At 43.9% G+C, this 24,411-nt stretch overlaps 1 protein-coding gene across 7 annotated transcripts in view; it reads right to left on the reverse strand.

Annotated features, from left to right (window-relative positions):
- magi1b (membrane associated guanylate kinase, WW and PDZ domain containing 1b) overlaps nt 1-24,411 on the reverse strand; it is a 424,255-nt gene that overhangs the window by 91,123 nt on the left and 308,721 nt on the right. For 6 of the 7 annotated variants that reach the window (XM_084316722.1, XM_084316719.1, XM_084316720.1 and 3 more), the window contains 3 exons: nt 17,838-17,873; nt 3,195-3,252; nt 688-803 (listed from right to left, as the gene is read on the reverse strand). In XM_084316722.1, the coding sequence (XP_084172848.1) occupies nt 688-803; nt 3,195-3,252; nt 17,838-17,873 (210 nt within the window). The remainder of the gene's footprint in view (nt 1-687; nt 804-3,194; nt 3,253-17,837; nt 17,874-24,411) is intronic. The other variant, XM_084316721.1, reaches the window with a different exon arrangement.

The following is a 24,411-nucleotide window of genomic DNA, read 5'->3' on the forward strand; positions in this document are numbered from 1 at the left end:
AGTAGTAGTAGTGTGTGCCTTGCATCAACCAGTCGGAAGGCAAACTCACCTGTCTTACCGCCTTGAAAAAGACGCTTCGCGTTAGAGAGGCAACACGGGAAAACTCAAAGTAACTCCAAAAAGGGCCCGCGTGTGTACGGCCACAAATCATAATTATGCCTTTATGGTAAGTTAATTAGCAAATCATAAAGCAGCAGCAGGCAACAGCAAGTAGGCATTAGTTGTGATACATAGACACAGACGCACAGGGCCTTGTACACACTTACGCTCCGGAATGTTCTCAGAAGAACCCTTTCAGATGCTTAAAACTGTCAAATTCACACGTCAAGGGCTTGTTGTTTTCTTTGATTTAGGGACTTCATTTAGGAAACATTCAGAGTTATGGTCTCAATAACGTCAAGTATGGTCGTGTGTTATTATGGCGGGTTAATTTATTTAGATATACAATCTAATCACTAAGCTACATTTACTCAATTAACAGTGATGAAAGATGCATATAATTCATAACGTCAACGTTTTCAAAATGACAAAACACCACTAAACTACAGTGTTTGTCCCAAATCAAACCCTGTAAGTGAGTACGCAGCCGCAGACAGACAAGGACACAGTCACGCGGACAGACAGACGGACGTGGATATAAAGAAAGTAACTGACGCCCCCCTGCAGGTGCGGGGGCTGGGAACGAACCTTGGATGTAGCGCTCACCTTCAGGTGGCTGCTGGGCCTGAGGCTGCTGCTCTAACTGCCTCCGACGCCTGGCCTCCAGAACCGGGTTCTCATACTGAGTCTTCCTGTTGATGTGACTGGAGGGAGGGAGGGAGGGAGGGAGGGAGGGAGGGAGGGAGGGAGAGCGGGAGGGAGGGAGGGAGGGAGGGAGGGAGGGAGAGAGGGAGGGAGGGAGGGAGGGAGGGAGAGAGGGAGGGAGGGAGGGAGGGAGGGAGGGAGGGAGGGAGGGAGGGATGAAGGGAGGGAGGGAGGGAGGGAGGGAATGAGGGAGGGAGGAAGGAAGGAAGGAAGGAAGGAAGGAAGGAAGGAAGGAGGGAGGGAGGGAGGGAGGGAGGGAGGGAGGGAGGGAGGGAGGGATGGAGGGAGGGAGGGATGAAGGGAGGGAGGGAGGGAGGGAGGGAGGGAGGGAGGGAGGGAGGGAGGGAGGGAGGGATGAAGGAGGGAATGAGGGAGGGAAGAAGGAGGGAGGGAGGGAGGGATGAAGCGAATGAGGGAGGGAGGAAGGAGGGAGGGAATGAGGGAGGGATGAAGGAGGGATGGAGGGAGGGAGGGATGAAGGGAGGAGGGAATGAGGGAGGGAGGAAGGAGGGATGGAGGGAGGGAGGGATGAAGGGAGGAGGGAATGAGGGAGGGAGGAAGGAGGGATGGAGGGAGGGAGGAACATATATAGATAGAGAGATGGAGGGAGGGACGAGGGACGAGGGGGGGTATAGATAGAATGGGAGGACAAGAGAATGGGAAAGAGAAAATTATGAGAAAGAGAAACGAAAAAAAAGGGAAAAGAAAGAAAGAAAGTAGCAAGCAAGCGGGAAAGATGGAAGGAAGGATAGATGTGAATGAGAGGCAGAACGGAGAGGAATATCAGGTGAATGTGGGGCAAGGAAGGGAGTGGAAGAAGGGATTGAAGAAGGAGAGAGGGGAAAGGAGAGAACATTGGGAGTGCAATGAGAAGAGGAGGGGAGGAGGAGGAGGTAGTTACAGGCGAAAGGTGGAGGAACAATAGAATGAGAGAATAATGGAAAACGGGTAATGGAATGAGAGATAAATAAAACATAGCGGTGGGAGAGAGAGAGAGGGAGGGAGGTAGAACGGGAAGGGAGGAAGAAGGAAGGAAACAGGGAGCGAGGGAGCAAGGGAGAGGTTAAGGAGGGAGGCACCGTGTGGAGGGAAAAACGTGAGAGAAAAGGATATATGAAGAAGAAGTGTTACCAGAGGAGAGGAAACGGAGAGGGAACAGAGAGGGCGATAACAAGCCCACAAAAACGACAAGAGGAAAGTGTTAGAGGGAGAGAGAGAGAGAGACAAAAGAACAAGTGGAGAGATGGAGGAGAGGATAAGGCAATAGCAGAGAGAGAGAGAGAGAGAGAGAGAGAGAGAGAGAGAGATAAGCTTTGATTAATATGCCGTCTGGACACTGCAAAACTCCTCACACACAAACACATGCACAGATACAGACACTCACACACAACCACATACTCACACATCTACTAACCTCACACACACACACACACACACACACACACACACACACACACACACACACACACACACACACACACACACACACACACACACACACACACACACACACACACACACACACACACACACACACACACACAACACACACACACACACACACACGCGTCTCCTCCGTCACCACATACAAATACAGCGGGACGAAATCAAGCGAATAAATGACATTGCGACGGAGCCTCAACCTCGGCGTCACCATCAGGGAATGTGATGAGACTAACAACGGAGGTCTGCAGCAGAGGGAGCTAATAACCAGGCTGTGCATGAATTACACCTCACAACACAAAGCAAACATGGGAAATATGAAGGAGAAGAGTGAATAATATAACATAATATATATATAGGAAAATATTGCCAAGACAAAAAAAAATCATGAAAAAAACATGTTACATAAATGTCAGTGCCTTGTGCCTCAGAGGTTTTGCTTTGAACGACATCAAAAACCTATGAAAGGGATTTGTATTGACGCCCGGGGGGCCTTGCACAAGATGAGACGTGCGCACGTACAGTACACACATGCACACACACCACGGCGCGTGCATGCGTTTCCAAACGATAACAACACAAACAAAATGACCTACATTTTTTTCCAAAACACAGAGGACCAAAAATAGCTGGAGCCAAATGCAACGTGCCTGATGATGACATAACTGGATCTGGTCCAGACGTTACTGAGTACAGTGAGGTCAACAGTAGTACTAAGTGTACGCTATCTAACAGTTAAAACTGTATGTTTGTGCATATTTTGATTTTACACACATCTACATGGGTGCAAATACACAATGCATGTGTCATTTATTGAATGCCCTCACTAGTGTGTGTGTGTGTGTGTGTGTGTGTGTGTGTGTGTGTGTGTGTGTGTGTGTGTGTGTGTGTGTGTGTGTGTGTGTGTGTGTGTGTGTGTGTGTTTACCCACATGTACATGTACTTACTCAACATAGTAGACTCCATACACTGGATCATCTATTTTCTCCCATCCTTGTGGCAGTTCTGAAAGAGAGACCATAGAGAGAGAGAGAGAGACAAATATAGAGACAGAAAGATGGAGAGACAGAGAGAGAGGGTGAGAGATACAGAGAGATAGAGAAAGAGAGAGAAAATGGGAGAAAGGGGGGCAGAGCATGAGAGAGAGACAGAAATAGAGAGGGAGAGATAAAGAGAGAGAAAGGGAGAGAAAGAGACAGAATGAGAGAGGGAGAATGAGGACAAGTTTTTGGACACAGGGGACAAGCAGTGGTGAATATTCATGGAAGCCAAGGGAAGCCAAACTTCCCCAAAAATATGACCAGTAAAAAAAAAATATATATATCTTAACGGTAATCTTAACCAGCCAATGGCATGGTAAAAGCTATAACAGATATACACCATCAATGCGTTCACCTGCTATTAACCTCAAAGCCATCAAGGTCAAGCCAAAGCAGACCTCCTCTAAAGAAGTCCAACAAATAAAATTAGCCCTCCTAAATGTCAGATCATTGAATAATAAAACATTTTTAGTAAATGATCTGATTAAAGAAAATAACTTAGATTGCATTTGCCTAGTATAGACATGGCTAAATAATGACACAGCTACATCAATAATGATTGAGGCTTCTCCACCAGACTATAATTTTTATCAAATACCCAGAAAAAATAGAAGGGGTGGCGGAGTTGCAGCAATTTTCTCCTCAAAACTCTTGTTTAGAATCACGGAACTAGGCGAGTTCATGTCGATGGAATATCTTGCCATTGAGCTGAAAACAGAATCAATCATTATTGTCACAATTTACCGACCGCCCAGACACTCACCAATATTTATACAGGAGCTCTCTGAACTGATCTCATTATGTGTTACCGGATATGATAAGGTGATCCTAAATGGAGACTTGAACATCCATTTTAATAAGAAAACAGACTCCAAAACTATAGAGCTAGAAAATCTACTGGATAGCTTTGACCTAACACAACATATAACAAATGCAACTCACAAGCTTGGAAATACATTAGACTTAGTTATAACAACAACTGGGCTAAGCATAACAAATGTCTCAATAACTGAATTACCTGTCTCCGACCATCACTGTATATTTTTTGATACTCAAATAACCCTTACTAAAACAAAAAAAATAAATCATAGTTAAAAAGAGGCTCCTAAACGACAAGGCTGAATCAAAGTTCATTAATCTTATCAGATTACATGAACCACACAATCATGACAGCTCTCTAAATGAAATGGTAGAAAATCTCAATGATGCACTGTCATCTGTATTAGATTCTGTCGCCCCACTAAAAATGAAAAAGAAAAAAACCAGAGCCTCGCCCTGGCTGAACTATAATGCTGTCAACAAAGAAAAAAGGAAATGTCGTGCAGCAGAGCGAAAATGGAGAAAAACAAAAACCACCACATGCTGTGATATATACAAAGATGCTTTAACTGCTTATAATAAAACCATCCGCTTAGCAAGGAAAGACTACTTCTCTAAAATCATTACAGAAAATGCTGGAAACTCCAGAATCCTTTTTTCCACTATTAATCTACTACTCAACACTGCCCCTACACCTCCTCAGTCATCAACGGTTAAGTGTGAAGAACTTGCACTATTCTTTAACAACAAAATAACCTTGATCAGGGCCAGCATTACTCATGATGGAAATAAAGCTGATTGCAGCAAACCGTGCAATGTAACCATGAGAAGTTTCACATGCATCACATTAGATGTACTCTGCAAAACTGTCTCAGAATGTAACTCCTCCACCTCAGACATTGACCCTATACCTACAGCTTTCTTCAAACGGGTGTTTAATAGTGTTTCAAGCCCTGTGCTAGATATCATAAACACTTCCCTTAGAACTGGTATTTTCCCAGATGTCTTTAAAACAGCAGTTGTAAAGCCATTACTAAAAAAACCTAACTTGGATAGTAATGAAATGGCAAATTATCGTCCAATATCCAACCTACCATTCATTAGCAAAGTACTTGAAAAGATAGTTTCAGTTCAAATAAATTCCTTTCTTGAAGAAAACAACATCTTAGAAGAATTTCAGTCGGGATTCAGAAAATATCATAGCACTGAAACTGCCCTCACCAAAATAATCAGTGACCTCAGGCTAAACTCTGACGAGAATAAGATCTCCATCCTTGTCCTGCTAGATCTCAGTGCAGCATTTGATACAATCGATCACGATATTCTAATCGATCGTCTTGAAAACCTTGTCGGTTTCTCACAACATGTGCTAAGCTGGTTCAAAACATATATCAGAGGGAGGAAATTCTATGTTAGACTAGGAGAGCACATGTCTGATATATACGACAACAACTATGGAGTTGCACAAGGGAGTTGCTTAGGTCCTTTACTCTTCTCCCTTTACATGTTACCGCTGGGTGATATCATCAGAGAACATAATGTAGATTTCCATAGCTATGCGGATGATACACAACTGTACATATCTGCTGAACCAAATGATACAGCGATTAGCTCCATTACAGACTGCTTACTGGCAATAAATAAATGGATGAGTAAGAACTTCCTGAAACTAAATGAGAACAAAACTGAAATTCTAATTATCGGCCCCAAAACTAAAAAAGAAACGTTAATAAAGAACCTAGGAGGACTAACCCCTTGGATCAAATCTGAGGTCACTAGTCTCGGGGTTATCATAGATTCAGAACTGAACTTCAATTCTCATATTAGCAAAGTAACAAAAACATCGTTCTTCCATCTCAGAAATATAGCAAAAGTACGACCATTTATTAATCAGAACGATGCTGAGAAGCTAATTCATGCATTCATATCTAGCCGATTAGACTACTGTAATGCACTTTTCACAGGTCTCCCTAAGAAAACCACAGAGAGGCTTCAGCTAATCCAAAACTCCGCAGCCCGACTGCTAACTAGAACCAAAAGGAGAGAGCACATTAGTCCAGTCTTAGCTGCTTTACACTGGCTTCCTGTAACATTTAGAATTGACTTTAAGGTCCTTCTCCTTACATACAAAGCTCTAAATGGACAGGGACCTAGCTACATCACCAACACTCTAATAAATTACACGCCAGCAAGAACACTGCGATCATCAGCTGCTGGACTACTAGAGGCTCCCAGAAACAGTCAAAAGAGGATCGGTAATGCAGCCTTTATCAACTATGCCCCAAAACTGTGGAACAAACTACCCCAAAACATCAGGGAAGCCAACTCGCTAGACATCTTCAAAAGACAGCTTAAAACCTCTAAAAAATCTCTTTGCTCAGGCATTTCAATGACTTACCTGCACTATTCCTACCCTGCCTACTTTTCTATGCTAATTTTATCTTATTTTACACTGCCTATCAAATTCATGTGTCGGTTATCACACTTTTTACTTCTTACTGATGACTATTTTTAAACTGAATCATTTTAAACTATTTTTCACACTTTTTACTGTAACCTTGCTATTTACATTTTTTACTGTTGTTGTATGTCCGTTCTATTTTATAATTTTTAGACTATTTTTAAACTTAATCATTTTAAACTACTTTATTATTTGTATTACTGAATAGAGAGCCTATTAGGATGCTAGATCCTAATGTGAAACACTGTGATTTATCATACCCTGCCTATCAAATTCATGTGTCGGTTATTGCACTTTTTACTTCTTACTGATGACTATTTTTAAACTGAATCATTTTAAACTATTTTTATTATTGCTAGATCCAAATGTGAAACACTGTGACTATTTGTATTACTGAATAGAGAGCCTATTACGATGCTAGATCCTAATGTGAAACACTGTGATTTACCATACCTTGCTATGCTCGCTCATGCCTGTATTTTTTATGTCTGTTCTATTTTATAATTTTTGGACTATTTTTAAACTGAATCATTTTAAACTATTTTTATTATTTGTGTTACTGAAAACTGTAAGCGGAGAGCCTATTGGGATGCTAGATCCTAATGTGAAACACTGTGATTTGCCATACCTTGCTACCTGTCTATCTTTTTTATGCCCGCTTATGCCTGTATTTTTTTTACTGTTGTGAAGCACTTTGAACTGCAACCTCTGTATGAAAAGTGCTATACAAATAAAGTTATTATTATTATTATATAGAAGAAGAAGAAGAAGAAGAAGAAGAAGAAGAAGAAGAAGAAGAAGAAGAAGAAGAAGAAGAAGAAGAAGAAGAAGAAGAAGAAGAAGAAGAAGAAGAAGAAGAAGAAGAAGAAGAAGAAGAAGAAGAAGAAGAAGAAGAAGAAGAAGATCATAATTTTTCATCCCTGTGTTATAACAATGCAGTTGTTTGTTAAAATGTGGTGGGGGGACAAGATTTTTGTAATAATTTCTGTATCAAATATGAAAGATATGAATAATAATAATCATGATAATCATACAGATATTTTATATCATTTGAAAGCCCTAGTTGTTATCTTCAAAATGGTACTATATATATTTACTTTGAGCATTTATTCATAATGGAATGTTGATGCTTAGGGCTAAAGATAATGTGCGATTTTGGCCACTTGTAGCTCTCATGAGCCGAACACACATCGGGCCATGTTCGGTAGCGCCGAAGAAGCTTCACACACGAATCCACACGGGGAAAACAGCTAAATATTTGTCTCAAAATTCCGTACGGAACTCCAAGCAGATCAAGCGTGTCCTTAGCATTCCGTACGTAAATCTAAGCAGAGCAAGCGTGTCCTTAGAATTCCGTACGTAAATCTAAGCAGATCAAGTGTGTCCTTATGATTTACGAAACACAAATTGAGAGGTATGTGTGTGTGGATCGTTTTTACGATTGTGGATTATACTTTTGCGTTTGTTTATTTTTGATAGAAATCTACCTCCATAGCTAACTAGCTAACGTTAGTTAGCTCCTGTCAAAACTAATGGTTTGGTATGGCCGTCAAGTTATTTATATTTGACATTAGCTATTTATGGGTAGACTATTCTGATTCTAGCTCACTAGATCAGTCACATTAAACTGTTTCCTTTTTATAGCTTGCAGTAGCATAACGTTACTGTTGCAAGGGAATGGGGGATGTTATATACCCCCCCCACGGTGGTGTGTGCAGTTGGTACGTCCCAGGGTTTTTTGTCTTGGGGAAGAGTGGGGGCGCGCGCCTGTCAGAGGTGGCCTCTCTGCGCGCCTGTGAGAAGTCGGTGGTTGTGTTTTTGGAGTGTAGGTCGGAGGAGGAGTAGAGAAATAAAGGAAACCCCGTTTTGTTGATGATCACCTATCAAGACTCCCGTGATTTTATATTACTATAGTGTAAAAGTATAGGTCGGACTATTCCTTGGTTATAATAGCTATGATGCTCATCAGGTTTACAGTCTGTGTTGACACACGCTCTAGTCTCCTGGCTTGTTATTTCACGTACCGTCGGCGCCTACCGTCTGAACGTAATATTAGTGGTTTTGACACCACAACATTTGACACATAGGTTGTGAAAAAAAAGTTTTTTTTACTTGGCATCCTCTGTCATTTTAACCATGCGACGCCACTGGGGACAAGGTCAATGGGGACCAAGCTATTCCATGTCCATTATGTCTGCCTGTCAGTCAGTCAGTCTTGGGGGCCCAGGTGACACCACTACCCCGGCTGTCTGCCTCTAGTCCCTCCCCCTGATGACACCACTACCCCGGCTGCGTGAATACTTTACCCAAGGCAGTTGTCCTTCCGCGTTCGGTTTGCGCGCCCTGATTGGACGCGGGCAGCGTGAATACTTTACCCAAGGCAGTTGTCCTTCCGCGTTCGGTTTGCGCGCCCTGATTGGCCTCTCAGCGCCCAATCGCGTTAGCCCTACTATCGCCAAGTTTGCATCACCGCAGACCACCGTCCCGCGAGCCCCAGAGGCTCCCCAGAGTCTGGGGCTCGCGGGACGGTGGTCTGGGGCTCGCGGGACGGTCCACACCCCGCTATCAGTGTTCTTCTTACCCGCCAATGAAGTATTCACCCAAAGACCCAATACCGACCGTGGCAACAACTACCGCACTACTGGTAGAATAAGTGCCGAGAACCGCGGGAAGTGATGCAAACGGTCTTGTCGTGTTTTGAACATTTATGTTGTGTTGATGGAATCACGTTAATATAGAGAGGATTGATAATGCAGGCTGTTAGTAGAGGCAGAACTAGCGAGCCGTTAATATAGAGAGATACGTTATTTCGATTGATATGAATTGGATAATGCAGGCTGTTAGTAGAGGCAGAACTAGCGAGCCGTTAATATAGAGGACTTGGGCTGTGGAACTGAAAGCTGATGCACGGCGATAGTCGATTGGGCGCTGAGAGGCCAATCAGGGCGGGCAAACCGAACGCGGAAGGACAACTGCCTTGGGTAAAGTATTCACGCACCCCGGCTGTCTGCCTCTAGTGCCTCCCCCTGATGACACCACTACCCGGCTGTCTGCCTCTAGTCCCTCCCACTGATGACAGTTCGGTTTCCGGGTTCCTCTGATTGGCCACTAAGCCCACGTGACCGCGTGCTAGCACGCCCCCCTTATCGCCCACTGCCGCGCTGTGAAGCGGAAGAGCCAGCGGGGCGACGCGAGGCGCCAGCTCCAGCAGCAGCGGCCGTCTTCTCTCCGAGGCGGCTCGCAATACACACAATTGTTAAGGGGATGCAGACCAGAGAAAGACGTTTGTCTTGTTTACATCAGGGTCCCCCATTTTCAATTCATATCGACATTTATGACATACACAACATACATGACAGCTTTGGGTGTTTGTACGATGAAACAAAGAACTTCTAAGATATACATTAACTTGGATTTCAGTGATATTCAGCGGTTATGTCAGTGTTCTTAAAAGCTTGTAGTTGTGCATGTCATAAAAAAACAAACTCGCATCATTTGGGTATTTCTGAATGTTTTGGCATATGAGTCTATATAGGATGCATTTTTGTGTAATTGTTTGATCATAATACAGGACTAAGGAACATGGTATTTTTTTTATTTAAAATTATATATATAGTTATATATATAACCATTTCTTCTTTCAGAAAGGCTGATATAAAGCGAATGTTTTGTGTAATTGTTATACTCATTGAGGACCATTACATTTGTAGTATTAATCGTAGAATCATATCATATCAGTACCTTCAATAAAGAGTAGATCTGACTACTTTACTGAATTAACAATTACTGTGAATATCTCCAAACCACGCTCACAAACATTGAGTAACAATACCTTGGATGATGTAACTGATATGGATATTAGTCGCGCTACTGGAGAAAAAGACGCTGGTACCCTTGACAGTTAAAAAAAAAAAATCACTTTATTCATTCCAGATGTAGCTTATTTGTCCAATTCCTGCCTGAACATTCAAGACATGCTGTATTGCGTGGGGCTTTTAGAGAGGAAGATCCGTAGGACATCACAACGTCGATTCCTGAACGCAACCGCTTTGATATAGCTAGAGGAGAGATTACACCCATGCAGCCTCGAGTGTCGTGTGCAGTGTAAACAAACATTGTTTATGAGAACACATCCAAAGGGAACACAGTTTCTTGAGTCTGGCGTTGTTGAACGAGCCGCCTCGGAAGAAGACGGCCGCTGCTGCTGAAACCCTTCCGCTTCACAGCGCGGCAGTGGGCGATAAGGGGGGCGTGCTAGCGCGCGGTCACGTGGGCTTAGTGGCCAATCAGAGGAACCCGGACACCGAACTGCGTTGTATTTGGCATAGACGCACCCTGGCTGTCTGCCTCTAGTCCCTCCCCCTGATGACACCACTACCCCGGCTGTCTGCCTCTAGTGCCTCCCCCTGATGACACCACTACCCCGGCTGTCTGCCTCTAGTGCCTCCCCCTGATGACACCGCTACCCCGGCTGTCTGCCTCTAGTGCCTCCCCCTGATGACACCCCTACCCCGGCTGTCTGCCTCTAGTCCCTCCCCCTGATGACACCACTACCCCGGCTGTCTGCCTCTAGTGCCTCCCCCTGATGACACCACTACCCTGGCTGTCTGCCTCTAGTGCCTCCCCCTGATGACACCACTACCCCGGCTGTCTGCCTCTAGTCCCTCCCCCTGATGACACCACTACCCCGGCTGTCTGCCTCTAGTCCCTCCCCCTGAAGACACTTCACACAGCAGAGAAGAGCAGACCAGGCCCCAGGCAGACTGACAGACAGGAAGAACAACTGTCTGTATGGATGGGGATGCATTGTTCTGCAAAATTCATAATCAATTATTAAATCATTAAATAATGTATGACCGCCAATCAAGCTAAATATATATATATATATATATATATATATTTTTTTTTTAAACAATGCATCAAATCAAAATGTACGATTTTGCCTGAATAGAATATAAAGGAATGGCACTGGGACTTTTCTCTTGATTTGGCTCCACATCTTTTAGTGTTTGCTTCAGCGACCTTCAGTGGACTCACTGCTGCTGTGCTGGCTTTGTTTACTCAGTGCAACACTGACAGACATTTTCCAGAAGAAGGCATCGAGTGCAACCATTGTCTGCATGTACAGACAAAATCTCACACACACACTTGTGACTTGTGAGTACATCAACTTACATTAATTTCCAAACCCGCTAACCTTTACCATAAAGGCTATTATGCATTACGCGTATTATGCCTAACCCAGTTGTCAACCAAATATTAATGCCAATCAATTTTACAGCTCAAGTATGGTGGGCTGTAAAGAGACAGTCCTCTCAAGTATACCTACCTCCACACACACACACACACACACACACACACACCTCTGCTGTCCCAAGAACACCTCTTTAGCAATTATATGCACTTATTCAAATTTTGTGTGCATTCACACCACCAGCAGCGTGAGAAATGACTCACCATATCACATGCTGCCGTTGCTATACTGTAGTGTATGTCCTGCCTATACAGTAGGTGCCAAGTAACCTGTGGAGATACAGCCACCTGTAGCAGCCAGCCGGCAGTCTGAATGCAGAGTTATGAGACAAGTGGGTATCATGACCTTGTAACGGCCTAAACACTCGCACGCACGCACACACACACACCCCAAAACTCTGTTGTCTGTGTGTACAAAAGCAATCACACATGTACACAAACACACAAAACAGAACTTTCATACAAAATAATCATCAAGCCCAAATCCATGTTAATCAAGACTGATTAGAAGCAGACATGCACATCGCTAGGCCCACTTCAGCTGCGTGTAATTGCCTTTGCAAGGAGGTGGAGAGTCATTATCTCACCCAGAGCCGTCTGACTTTAGTTCTATGCTGTGATTACAACAGAAGACATTAGTGGCTGACATCCAACAGAGAAGAAAAATGTCAGTGGCTTCTAAATGACTACAAACGTGCGTACGTCCCCCATAATCCTCTCCTGTGCGGTATCAGATTTGCATATCATTAGCCCCAGCCAATTAGACCTGGGGCTCTGTGCTTGTAGAGAGTAATTACCGTCATCAGCCTCGTAGAGCCTCCCCTCTGCTCTCTAATGAGGAGAGGCCGCGTGGAGAGGAGTCCGCAGCTGTAATAAGTGAAAGGGTAGAGTATCCAGTATCTAACCTGTATATATATATGATACACTATCCATACACCTTGACCACCAATACCAATCGCCAGCTAAATGGACTGCATTTATATAGCGCTTTTATTTACAATCTGTTCCTCACATTCACCCATTCACTCACACATTCACACATTGATGGCGGAGGCGACCATGCAAGGTGCCAACCTGCTCATCGGGAGCAGTTAGGGGTTAATAAGTGTCTTTGTCTTGTTCACGGACACGTTGATACGCTGCCGGCAGGAGCAGGAATCGAACCGGGAACCTTCTGATTACCAGACGACTGCTCTACCTCCTGAGCCACTGTTGCCCCCTGCAAGCTGGTAAGCAGTCAATGCGAACCAGTGTGGCGGAATCTAGCTCTATAATTCCACAGTCTGATCAAGACAATAGTCCAAATCTCACACCTTTAGGGGGGGGGCGCCCCACTTTCCCCCCCCACCCCTCTTCATGAGCCAACAAAAGTCTTGGGAGCGACCTCCTCCTCTTCTTCAGTGTACCCCAGGTGGCCCAGGTGCACACACACACTCCTCTAAATGACCTCTCTCACTTGTACTTTTGATCCACCATGTGTTTTACATTCAAGATTCAAGATTGTTCATTGTCATGTGCACAGTGTTACGACCCTGGCTCAAAGGCACGCAACCTATGTGCAAACCAACACCAAAACCCGTGCTTAAACTAAAAAATGCTACTCTACAAGGAATTACTGGTATAACTAAAGTACAAGGATTGGAAGAATGTGACAACTCTCCCCCTAACCACAGACAGACCTGCATGTGTGTCTGAAGGCCTGGTTTTACCATGCCAGCAGGTAACCAATCAGCACCAATTAGCTAATTGGCAGCCCTCACCTGCATGCCCCGTGACACAGGAGTGATCAGGCCTGCATGCACAGTGACACAGGAGTGATCAGGCTCCTGGTACATAACACACAGTTAAAGACAGTTTGCCATACAATGAAAATCTTACTTTGCTAGTCCGGCCTTCACACAAAATCACACGATACTTAACTCAATTTGTTTTACAATCTAAATACAAGCGATACAACATTTACATCGATCACGAGGATCTGTCCTCAACGAAGCCGGTTCCACTGCCACCACAGCGCCGGCTTCGTCGAATCGAGACGAAGGCAATTCCCAGGAAGGCAGGAACCATCCAGACGGGCGAGCGAGCGCGAGGTGTGAACGGGGTTACAGTGCCAAGTGTTTTGTATATAAACGCTGCACATTCCCGCCGCTGCTGCATTGTCATTCAGACGCCGCCGAGTGGAACAACACGCTAAACCGCCTCGCGCTAAATTCTAATCACCCACTTGATTTCACACTACACTAGTTCTGCTCCTGCAGGAGAAGTACCTGTGTGTGTATCTGTGTGCCGCGTGTGATATTTCTCCACGGGACGCTAAAGCCATCTCGACACCAAACCTTTCTTTGAGTAAATGCATTAAAATAAGTGAAAATATGGGCACCGCATCAAGAAGTGTTTTTCCCTCTCCTGCTTTCTGTACCTTGCAGCCCCCCCCCCCCCCCCCCCCCCCCCCCCACACACACACACACACACACACACACACACACACACACACACACACACACACACACACACACACACACACACACACACACACACACACACACACACACACACACACACACACACACACACACACACACACACACACACACACACACACACACACACCTCAAGATGAAGGGGGAGTCGGGGGTGACAAATTGCCTATTAAACTGTTTGCATCTCATTCTCTCACCATAGCAGTGTATTTGATTTCTCCTGTGCAAGGCTGTGTTCCACTAAGGCGACTGTGTGTGTGTTTCTTTGTGTGTGTGTGTGTGTGTGCACGAGTGTGCATGTCTCAAATATCCCACTGCTCAGAGAAGTGAAGTAATCGCATAACAACCCCCCCCCCCCCCCCCTCCAAGCCCACTCTGCCTGTATCGGATTTTGCCGCTCGATAGTCATTGAGCACATTCATCCAATCAGGACTGTCGTATTAGAAAAAGCACCGGTCCGGTCGGTGTTCACGGTGTAACACCCATTTAAGATGTACTGATGGACATAAGCCCTCGTCCGGGGGCTGCTAACTGGACTGAACCCTAGATCCTGGTTAAGCCCTCAGGCTTCCCACCTATTTCACATCGCTGGAGAGGTTAACAGTGGGTTGCTTTCCACTACGGAGGAAAGGACTTCTAACACAGTTTACATTCATGTCAGCTGTAGAGGAAAATTACTCCTACACAGTTGCTTCATTGTGATGGATTGACGGCAGACAACTCCACAGCAGATCTCTCAAAACTCCATCTGGATGGATAGATGGTACTCTCGGTAAGGGGGGGACATATGTTTTTCTTTATTGTTATTTTGGGTGAACTGCCCCTTTAAAGTTGCCCTTACATCCATATGAAGTGAATTGTAGCCCTTTTTATACATTGTCCATCATTTTAGGGGACCAACATTTGTTATAATTATATTTATAATTTTATAATAATTACATTAAATAATTACGGTGCAATGAAATGATGTAGATCGATCAGCCGTTATTTCATTGAGCTTGAGTAAAAAATTACACAACACATAGATTCAGTGTCACTGGAGGACGCTTTAAAACTCATTAAAGGCATCATCTGTAATGCCGCCGATCAGCGACCTCTAGGAAAAAGGGCCTCACTTGCTACTGCGCTTTGTTCACTTTATCTTGTTTTGGTCCGACGTGTGGCTTGGAGTTTAGTAACATATTATAGTGTGGATTTCTCTAGACCTCTCTTGGCAGAGTCTGAGGTGTGGCCAACAGCAGCAACCCCGCCCCTGTACCCACTGAAATCCAACCCACACATCAGACAATAACAAAAACGGTAAACAAAGTACATCGCCATCTTTTGCCTAGAGGTAGCCGTTTGACGACAATATAGATTCTAACCTTTTAACTCTCAATAACTGTCGGAAGTAAATGAATGTGTACAAAATGTATTATAGTTTTGGGATGTGTATGAGATCATATGCTAAATTAATCACCATTGATATTTGGTGAAGTCACCTTTAAAATCGGTCACATTTAAGGTCCTAATCAGAAGCTAAGGAACTACTAATTAATCTCTAACTACCTGTGTTGGGGTCATTAGTCAAAGAGTTATTATTACACATTACTGATTACTTTTCTCAACATTAATGACTTGCTTATTACTCCCTGGGAATATGAATGAGCTACACCACTGGTGACATTACTCTCACTCAACAGGCTGAACGCGTCTGCAGCGCGTTAGGAGGGTGGCCGGGTCCTTATCCCTCCTCTCTCAGCCAAGCACACTTTAAACTGCAGCCATGTGAAGTTATTACAGTGATAATAATAAAGAGGGAATAATCACAACATTCATTTGAATACATATAAAAGACAGAGGGAATGATAATATAATGTAGATCAGTGATGCAGTTAAAGACATTGGAACGGTTTGCACGTCGCCACAAGATGTGGTGTTTCGCTGTTTTTTACGAAGAGGACATAAACTAGCTAGTGCTGCTCAAACACCTTACATATTAAATCAATTATATTCTATTAAAAGGAACACGCCAACATTATAGGAAGTGCACTTACCGTCTTTTCCAGAGTCAGACAAGAAGATGGATACCAATTTACTTTCTGTGCTTTTAGTAGAAAGCTATCCGGCTGCAAGTAGCCTAGCTTAGCACACATTAATGGAAGTGGATACGGACCATTATCTTAGATCCTTGGTATCTATCTTCTACCTTGAGATGGTAAGCACATTTCACATAATGTCGGTGTGTTCCTTTAACTATTCCCTCTATCGTTTCTAAGCATAGTTCAGAAGAACAAACTGACAATAAGTTGAAAAAGCGCAAATATTTCCCTCCACCTGTGCCGCCATGTTAAATCACTGTTAAGTCAGGCATAAAGGTATGGTTTCCTTACACAGAAAATATAGTCCGTTTAATTTTCTGATAACTATATCGCCGCATAACTCATGAATGTTCATACAAGCTTTAATATGTATATAATATTTTTAATGTATACACACACAATTCAAAGTTATTTAGTCTTTTCCTTCAAGCTAATTTGTTTGCGGCAGTCAGTGAATGGTGACAGTTATAAGGCTCTTGAGTCTTGGGGCAGCGCTGTTTCAGGCTGTGTGACATCTAGGCACAGAGAGTTCTGCGTAGGAGTGGTGGAACATTACTTTGTTATAGGACACAATTATGTGATTACAGACAGTGGACAGACACAACATATATATATATATGTATATGTTGTGTCTGTCCACTGTCTGTTACTTTGCTATTCCCCCCCCCCCCTATGTAAAGCGACCTTGGGTCCCTTGAAAGGCGCTATATAAAATGAAGTTATTATTATTATTATATTACAGTAACAAGTTACTTTGTAATTAGTGATGAGTCACCCTGAACAATGGTAGCTACTGACTAGCTAAATTCTGTTAAGTCATTACAAAGACAAATAGCAAACCAATGATAAAAGATAGAGCTCTATCATCGTTGACCATATTCACACCTTGGGTGGGAACAGGGCGAAAAGGAACCCAACACGAGCGCGACATAAGGGCAAAATGGCCACTGTGTGAATATGGTCAATGGGTACCACTCTTAGTTTAACACTGGCAAGACGTGGAATTACTGGGAAAATTCTTGATTTATTGTGATGTTTCTTCTTGACTTGTTTAAAGAAGACGTGTCCGGCCCATGGGGACATTAACGTGTGTTGTCGGGCCTTACAAATACATTTTATTTGATTTAGGTGAATATTATTGAATACACCCCTCTTACGAATGCATGGTAAATATTAAGTAAACATTCGGTTTTGGGGCAACTGCTTATATTTTAGTAATTTTTCACGATGAAATTGAAGATGGAATTGGCCCTATAGAGCACAGTAGGAGAAAAGTGGTCCCTGAAAATTGTCTATCATGTGCTCTTTATTAGATTATCAAAAGGCATTCACTTGACCCCAGAGGACAAGCCTGCTGTAAGCCAGGGTATTGCTGGTGGTGGACAGAACTGGCCATGTGGAGATGACACATAGATGTCCATGTAAGACAGTAATGAGAGATGGGAGAGAGACCTACCTAGATCGTTGTCCAGTTCCTCTGTATGGACCCCTTCTACACAGCCCACGAGACAGCATAGGGCGAGGAGTGAGTAAGGAGAAGAGAGAGAGAGAGAGAGAGAGAGAGAGAGAGAGAGAGAGAGAGAGAGAGAGAGAGAGAGAGAGAGAGAGAGAGAGAGAGAGAGAGAGAGAGAGAGAAAAAAAGCAAATGGTGTTAGATGCAAATCAGTGTGATGTAATAACTGTTTGACAACACTCGGTGGCGCTGTTTCGTCAAAATCAAAACCTTGAGAAAACAATCCATGTCTACAAAAAATTAGAAGGCACATTACTTGTTCAAATGAAGGACTCCACCTATTGAGAGTGAGGGCGAAATATTGAACATTGAGAGTTGGGTTGGGGTGAAATACAATTAGAATCATGGAAAATGGGCTAAACATCAACAGTATTCATCATCATCATTTTCATTCTGCAGGTATTCATGCTGCACTTTACCAGAGGGAAATTAATGATCACATCTGCGTATGAACAGACAATGTGTGTGTGTGTGTGTGTGTGTGTGTGTGTGTGTGTGTGTGTGTGTGTGTGTGTGTGTGTGTGTGTGTGTGTGTGTGTGTGTGTGTGTGTGTGTGTGTGAGTGTGTGCGTGTGTGTGTGCGTGTGTGTGTGCGTGTCGAGATGGAGGACATCTCTGTCTAGGACAAAGCTTGGGTGGATGCCGGATGGGGGTGGGGACATTGTTTATTCAAGATAGACGATGCAAATAATCCAGTCAATTCCTCTGAGTGTCTCGCTCAGATGGGCAGCGGAACGAAACACAGAGCAGAAGAGCGGAACCACACACATGTCCTGAATATTACCACGGCGTGGTTCTCAACCCTCCGTGGCTCCATACCGCCACCTAGAGGCCACTATGCAAATGACTGGTCTGGTATAATAACACAGATCCCCTGAAGATCCTACCATTATGCGTGGGAGCTTTTCATCAGTATAATTTATTCCTGTGAGCAGCACACATTAGAAACACACAGTAGTCCCAATTGACCGTATTCACACGGCGGCCATTTTTCCTCTCCTGTCATGATCCGGGTGGGTTCCTTTCCACCCTGGTCCCACCTGAACAGGGTGGAAAGGAACCCAACCTGAGCATGACATAAGAAAATACGGTCAACGATCTGCTTCGAGCTGGGACCAACGACGACGATACATTCCGGATTAAAGATTGTGGTCAGTGTTCAATATGATCTACACCGATATTGGACATATATGACCAACTAGGCAACGTTATTCCCCAATATTAGGACTGGACTCAATACGCATTCAAACACTTCTCATGGTTTAAACATCTTGCTGCTGCTGTACTGAAAACTCCTTGTGTTTTACTCCTCATTACAGACCACAAACAGTATTCAAATAGTTTCTTTCATGAATTTGCTGAAGATTACTGTCCATAATCTCCATGGAATATGATTTATCTATATAAGGAGATTGTAACATTCATACTGACAACCCCAACAATGCCAAATAACTTACTTGACACCTTCGGACTGTCTCCATATGGGGGTCTCCGGGCCCACCCACAACCGGGCCCATACTTTAGATTTATTCATCACAAGGGGTTTCAAGTCATCATTTGTCACAGCCTTAAATGAGTTCCGGAGAGAATTATTTTAGAACCTTCTCGTTCATTTAGCCCAGCCATCTTTGGTGTAGCACCAGATGAGTCACCGTTGAAGATGCAATAGCCTTCTCTTCACCATTAGCGAGGAGATTGATATTGTTTAATTGGATGAAGACCCCTAAGCGCTGGGTAGAGGAGGTGCTGGCACACCTCTAGCTGGAGCACCTTAGATTCACTCTGAAGGGTTCTACTAAAAAGTATTAGAAGGTCTGGCAAGGTCTTACCTATCTCGATGTGATTTATCTAGAGATATCTACAGCAAGAATTTTAGGTGTCAATGAAGCCAGCATTGCAATCTGGTTAGAAGTGGTGGAGAGAATAAAGGTTAGCATATGAATTGTAATCCCTGGTTAGAAACGAAATAATGGATGGATTATCCAAGGGGGGTCCTGAGGGGGGGGGGGGGGGGGAAGAGCGAGCGAGAGCATATGTATGTATTGTATTGTATTGCAAGTATTATGTATATATCTCGTAAACTACATTTATATTGATTCAAATACTGGAATGTATAGTCCTGTGATTTATTGTGGATATTTACTGTTAATGCTTGTGTGTCTAGTTTTATGTCATGTCAAAAAAAAATTATAAAAATAATTGTTAAAAAAAAAAAACGTCTGGCAGGCTTCCATTTCTTTTATTTCGAGCACGATTTCCCACTAGCCTCGGCACAGGTGGGGGCTCATGCGGGCACATTTCATGATAGTATATGAAATAAAGCTTCGCTTCTTTCTGTCGACAGTGGCTCGGGAGGTAGAGCAGTCGTCTGGCAATCCGGAGGTTCCCGGTTCGATTCCCGCTCCTCCCGGGCAGCGTGTCGATGTGTCCTTGAGCAAGACACTTAACCCCTAATTGCTCCCGATGAGCAGGTTGGCACCTTGCATGGTTGCTTCCGCCGTCGGTGTGTGAATGTGTGAGTGAATGTGTGAGTGAATGGGTAAAATGTGAGTAACAAATTGTAAAGCGCTTTGGATAAAAGCGCTATATAAAAAAGCAGCCATTTTACCATTTTTTTTCTCGAACAAAACCATTTGTCTTGAGCTATGTTGACAATTGCTTCCATGTCTAGGAAGATATATATATATATATATTTTTTGTATTTTTTTTTTTTAATTTAGTTTTAGTTATTTCAAATTTGTGTGTTTATTGTTGTTCGAGATAAATAAAGATAAATAAAAAAAAAAAAAACATTAGAGCCCTGTTTATGGAGGCTATTTCCCAGCCACCAACTTTTACCTCAGCCCTTTGTTAACCCTTTCACTGCCCCTTGACAAATGGTCAACCCTTTCACAACCACGCTACAGAAGGTTAACCCCTTCACTACCACACTAGAGAACCGTCTGTAGTGTAGTAGTAAAAGTGTTAATGATCTCTTAGATCCTTTCAATTCTCAAATTGCTAATGTTATTGACGTCATTGCAGCTGTTGGGGTGAAATCAACTTCTGTGAAGCAAAAAAACACTGTGGAGAAACGCTGCATCTGTACAAAGTAAGCTCCACGTTCACTATGACGTCTACAGAGAGACTTCAACCCTACAATCTGGAATTGAAAAGCGCTTAGACAATCTTTCTTCTCTGACACATCATCACCAACACATTAATAATGCACACACTTATTTATTTGCCCCTGTTGATGACTAATCCTCTGGCACAAATACAGTAGCCCCTGAACTCCCATCCGCCGACAAATGCAATGAGTTTGCTTCTTTCATTAGGGATACAATTCTAAATGTAACTGAGGGGTACAATTCCCTGACTGTATTAATCAAGTATTAGTATCATTAAACTACTACCGTCTTATGTACATTACTGGCCAATACCGTACACAGGTATATGATGAGAACTTCTCCACAATAACACGGTTTCCACACAAATACTTGTTTAGAATATTTATTACAGCAAGAATACAAATATACGTTATATTGAATGCGCTTATAAGGCAAAGAATGTGCGTAGGCAAGTCAATAGTGAATATTAGTAATTATCTATGGTACTCAGGAGAGATACTGGAGATACTGAAAGGGGGGTACTACTAGGGATGGGTATCGTTAGGATTTTATCGATACTACTACTCTTATCGATACTGCTTAACGGTTCGGTACTTTATCGATACTCTTATCGGTTCTTTTAGATTATTATTTAAATATATTTAAATTTTAAAAAAAATTATAAATTATTATTTGAACGGCTTAAGGCTATATCTGTACTTGATATTTGTTTGTTGTGTTGCATATTTGAAATAAACTTCAATCAAATCAAACCCCCGGCCCCCTCTTAAAAAACAAAAACCTGTGTTTAACCTGGCCATCTATAAAACATCATGCTAAAACTGTGAAACAAATGTCCTACTCCCCTAAAGAAAGAAATACATAGCAAACATGACTCAGTTATGCAATAGTGCTGCTGCTTTTTATTTTGTTAAAATCTTTTAGTTAATAAGACTACAAAATGACTACAACGATTTCACGACGTTTTCCTGTCCACGCCGGAAGTGCATCGGATACCTACCTTAACGTTACATTTTCAACAACGGAACAGATTGTTGCTAATTAAACACTTCATGGAAACGGAGTAACGTTAACGCTATGTCGAGTTCATACGTGTAGTGTAGTATGAACTCGGCGAGTCGGCATAACGTTAACGTTAGTCAGTTTCAGTGTTGCTGGATGGTATATAGCTCCGTAGCTAGCCACGTTAACGTTAAATGTTCAACAACAGAACAGATTGCTGCTAATTAAACACTTCATGGAAACGGATTAACGTTATCGCTATGTCGAGTTCATAAGTGTAGTGTAGTATGAACTCGGCATAACGTTAACGTTAGAGTGTACCATCCAGCAACACTGAAACTGACTACTAGATCCGTAGCTAACGTAGCTAGCCACGGACAGGCACCTCCAGTCCCTACCCGTGTATGTGTGAGTGGCTCGCGACAAGTGTGTGTAATGGCTTGCTGCCGCTCGCTTCTCGTGCAGAGACAGAGAGAGGATCGTTCGCAACTTTTAAATAATAATAATAATAATAATAATAATAATAATAATAATTTCTCTAGAGTATCGATAGCAGTACCGAGGACGTCGGAGCTTATAAATACTCCGGTATTTTCTAATATAGTACCGGTTCCCGTTCAAAACCGGGGTCCGGGGGGCATCCCTAGGTACTACCGGTTGTAAGCCAGCAGGGGGAGGCAATGCTCTATACAAAGTCAAGGGTCCACGGAGGCGATATCACCCCTGTGTCAGCGGGGAAAGCAGCAGCTGTAATCCTAGGGTGCGCGCCGCAGATGAAGCCGTGGAGTCTCTGCTCCGACAGAGACGGGCTCGAGTGATGTCCTCACGGGCATGTGTAGATCTCACAGCAGTGGGGTAGACGGTTCTCTGCTCCCGCAGCTTGGTGAAGAATGAAGAATAATAATCCTGCCAGGTGGCTCTGCAATCACCGGTGTAGGTATCCTCCGTGGTGCACGGTAGTCCACGGTTGAACTTGACGTTACTATCCTATCAGCACGCGGCAATAAGTGCTCTATGTAGACGCACAATTACCCACTTCACGTGGTCTTTGACTCGTAATGAAGGCTTTTACTAGTAGGGAGCGAACGATACGTTAAACAAACGTAGTAGGATAACACGAGACTCTATCTTGGGGCGATGCGAGCCCTAATCTGCCCACGTTGCGTAGTGGGGAGAGACGTCACTTGGATAACTGGAACTGAACGAGACTGAACGGGACAAGGGACTAAGAGGAATTCTACATTTCTTGCGCCCTATTTATATGCACGGTGAACAAATAGTACCATTCGTATTTCGGTAGCCGTATTCCTACGCGGAACCGGGGCTAGTTGGGACATGTTCGTCGGCACTATTGAACTTGACTCAAGGGGCCTGTCTGCTGGCGCCAGGTTCTTGTCCAATGAGAGAATGAACTATTATGGGCTGTAGTAGACTACTAGGTTAAAGGGATATTCCGTGCATATGTACAAAGAATATACAAGGGATATCAAACGATATACAAATATTATGCAATATATATCAATCAATAAATACATATATTCGGTTTAATCTGGCCCTTTGTAACAGCCGCCCCCTAATTAGTCCCACCTAATTAGCTAAGCAGAGACAGATTAACCGCACTGTCCACTACTCAATGTCCGTTGTGAGGGGTCGGTCAGTTCACAAAGTCATGGGTCATGGTCGTCGTCATTAGGCGAGTCGGGGAGCCTTGGCGACTCTATCAGCCTCGCCACGGGTCGGTTCTAGGTCCGCCCTTGGCCGAGCACTTCTGCCACTCTGACCTTTCCGTCGGCACCAGTGGTCACTTTGCTTACGCGGCCGGCCGGCCACGCAGCTCGGGGTAGTGACTGGTCTACGGTCATGACGACTGGACGGGATGAAGGGGGGCTTAGGAGGGAGCGGGCCTGAGACTGCTTTGATCTGTGCTTGGCTGTGCTTTCTCCTCCTCCGTCTGTCTCTCTTGTTTGCTCTGTACCCCATCTGAGGAGGGGCCGGTCCCGGCCGCCCCGTCAAGGAGTCGCTTGGGGTGCTGGGTTCGATGTCAGCTACGTCTGGAGCGCAGCTGAGGGGGATGGGGTTCCGAACTCCCTCTGGTACCCACGGTTCTCTCACGGGCCTCTCGCTTAATGTCAATAGCCTCTGCTTTACGGGGGAGAGGCCGGTGTCGCTCGCCTCTGTGTGTAGGCAGCGTGTAGACGTGGGTTGACTGTCAAGTCCGTAGAGGGGGCCCTGGAGCGTCCATCCCAGTCGGGTCTGAACCGCGACTGGGCATCCTTTGGGTCCGACGTGGGCCGCTTCAATTGGGAGAATGAGGTCCGCGTGGTCGGAGCCGATGAGCAGGGTCGGTGTGGCGCCGTTGATAAGCGGTATAGGTAGTTGACGTAGGTGCACATACTTAGCCATCAG

This window comes from Notolepis coatsorum (assembly GCF_963971535.1).
Source record: "Notolepis coatsorum genome assembly, chromosome: 6".
NCBI classification, from domain to species: Eukaryota; Metazoa; Chordata; class Actinopteri; order Aulopiformes; family Paralepididae; genus Notolepis; species Notolepis coatsorum.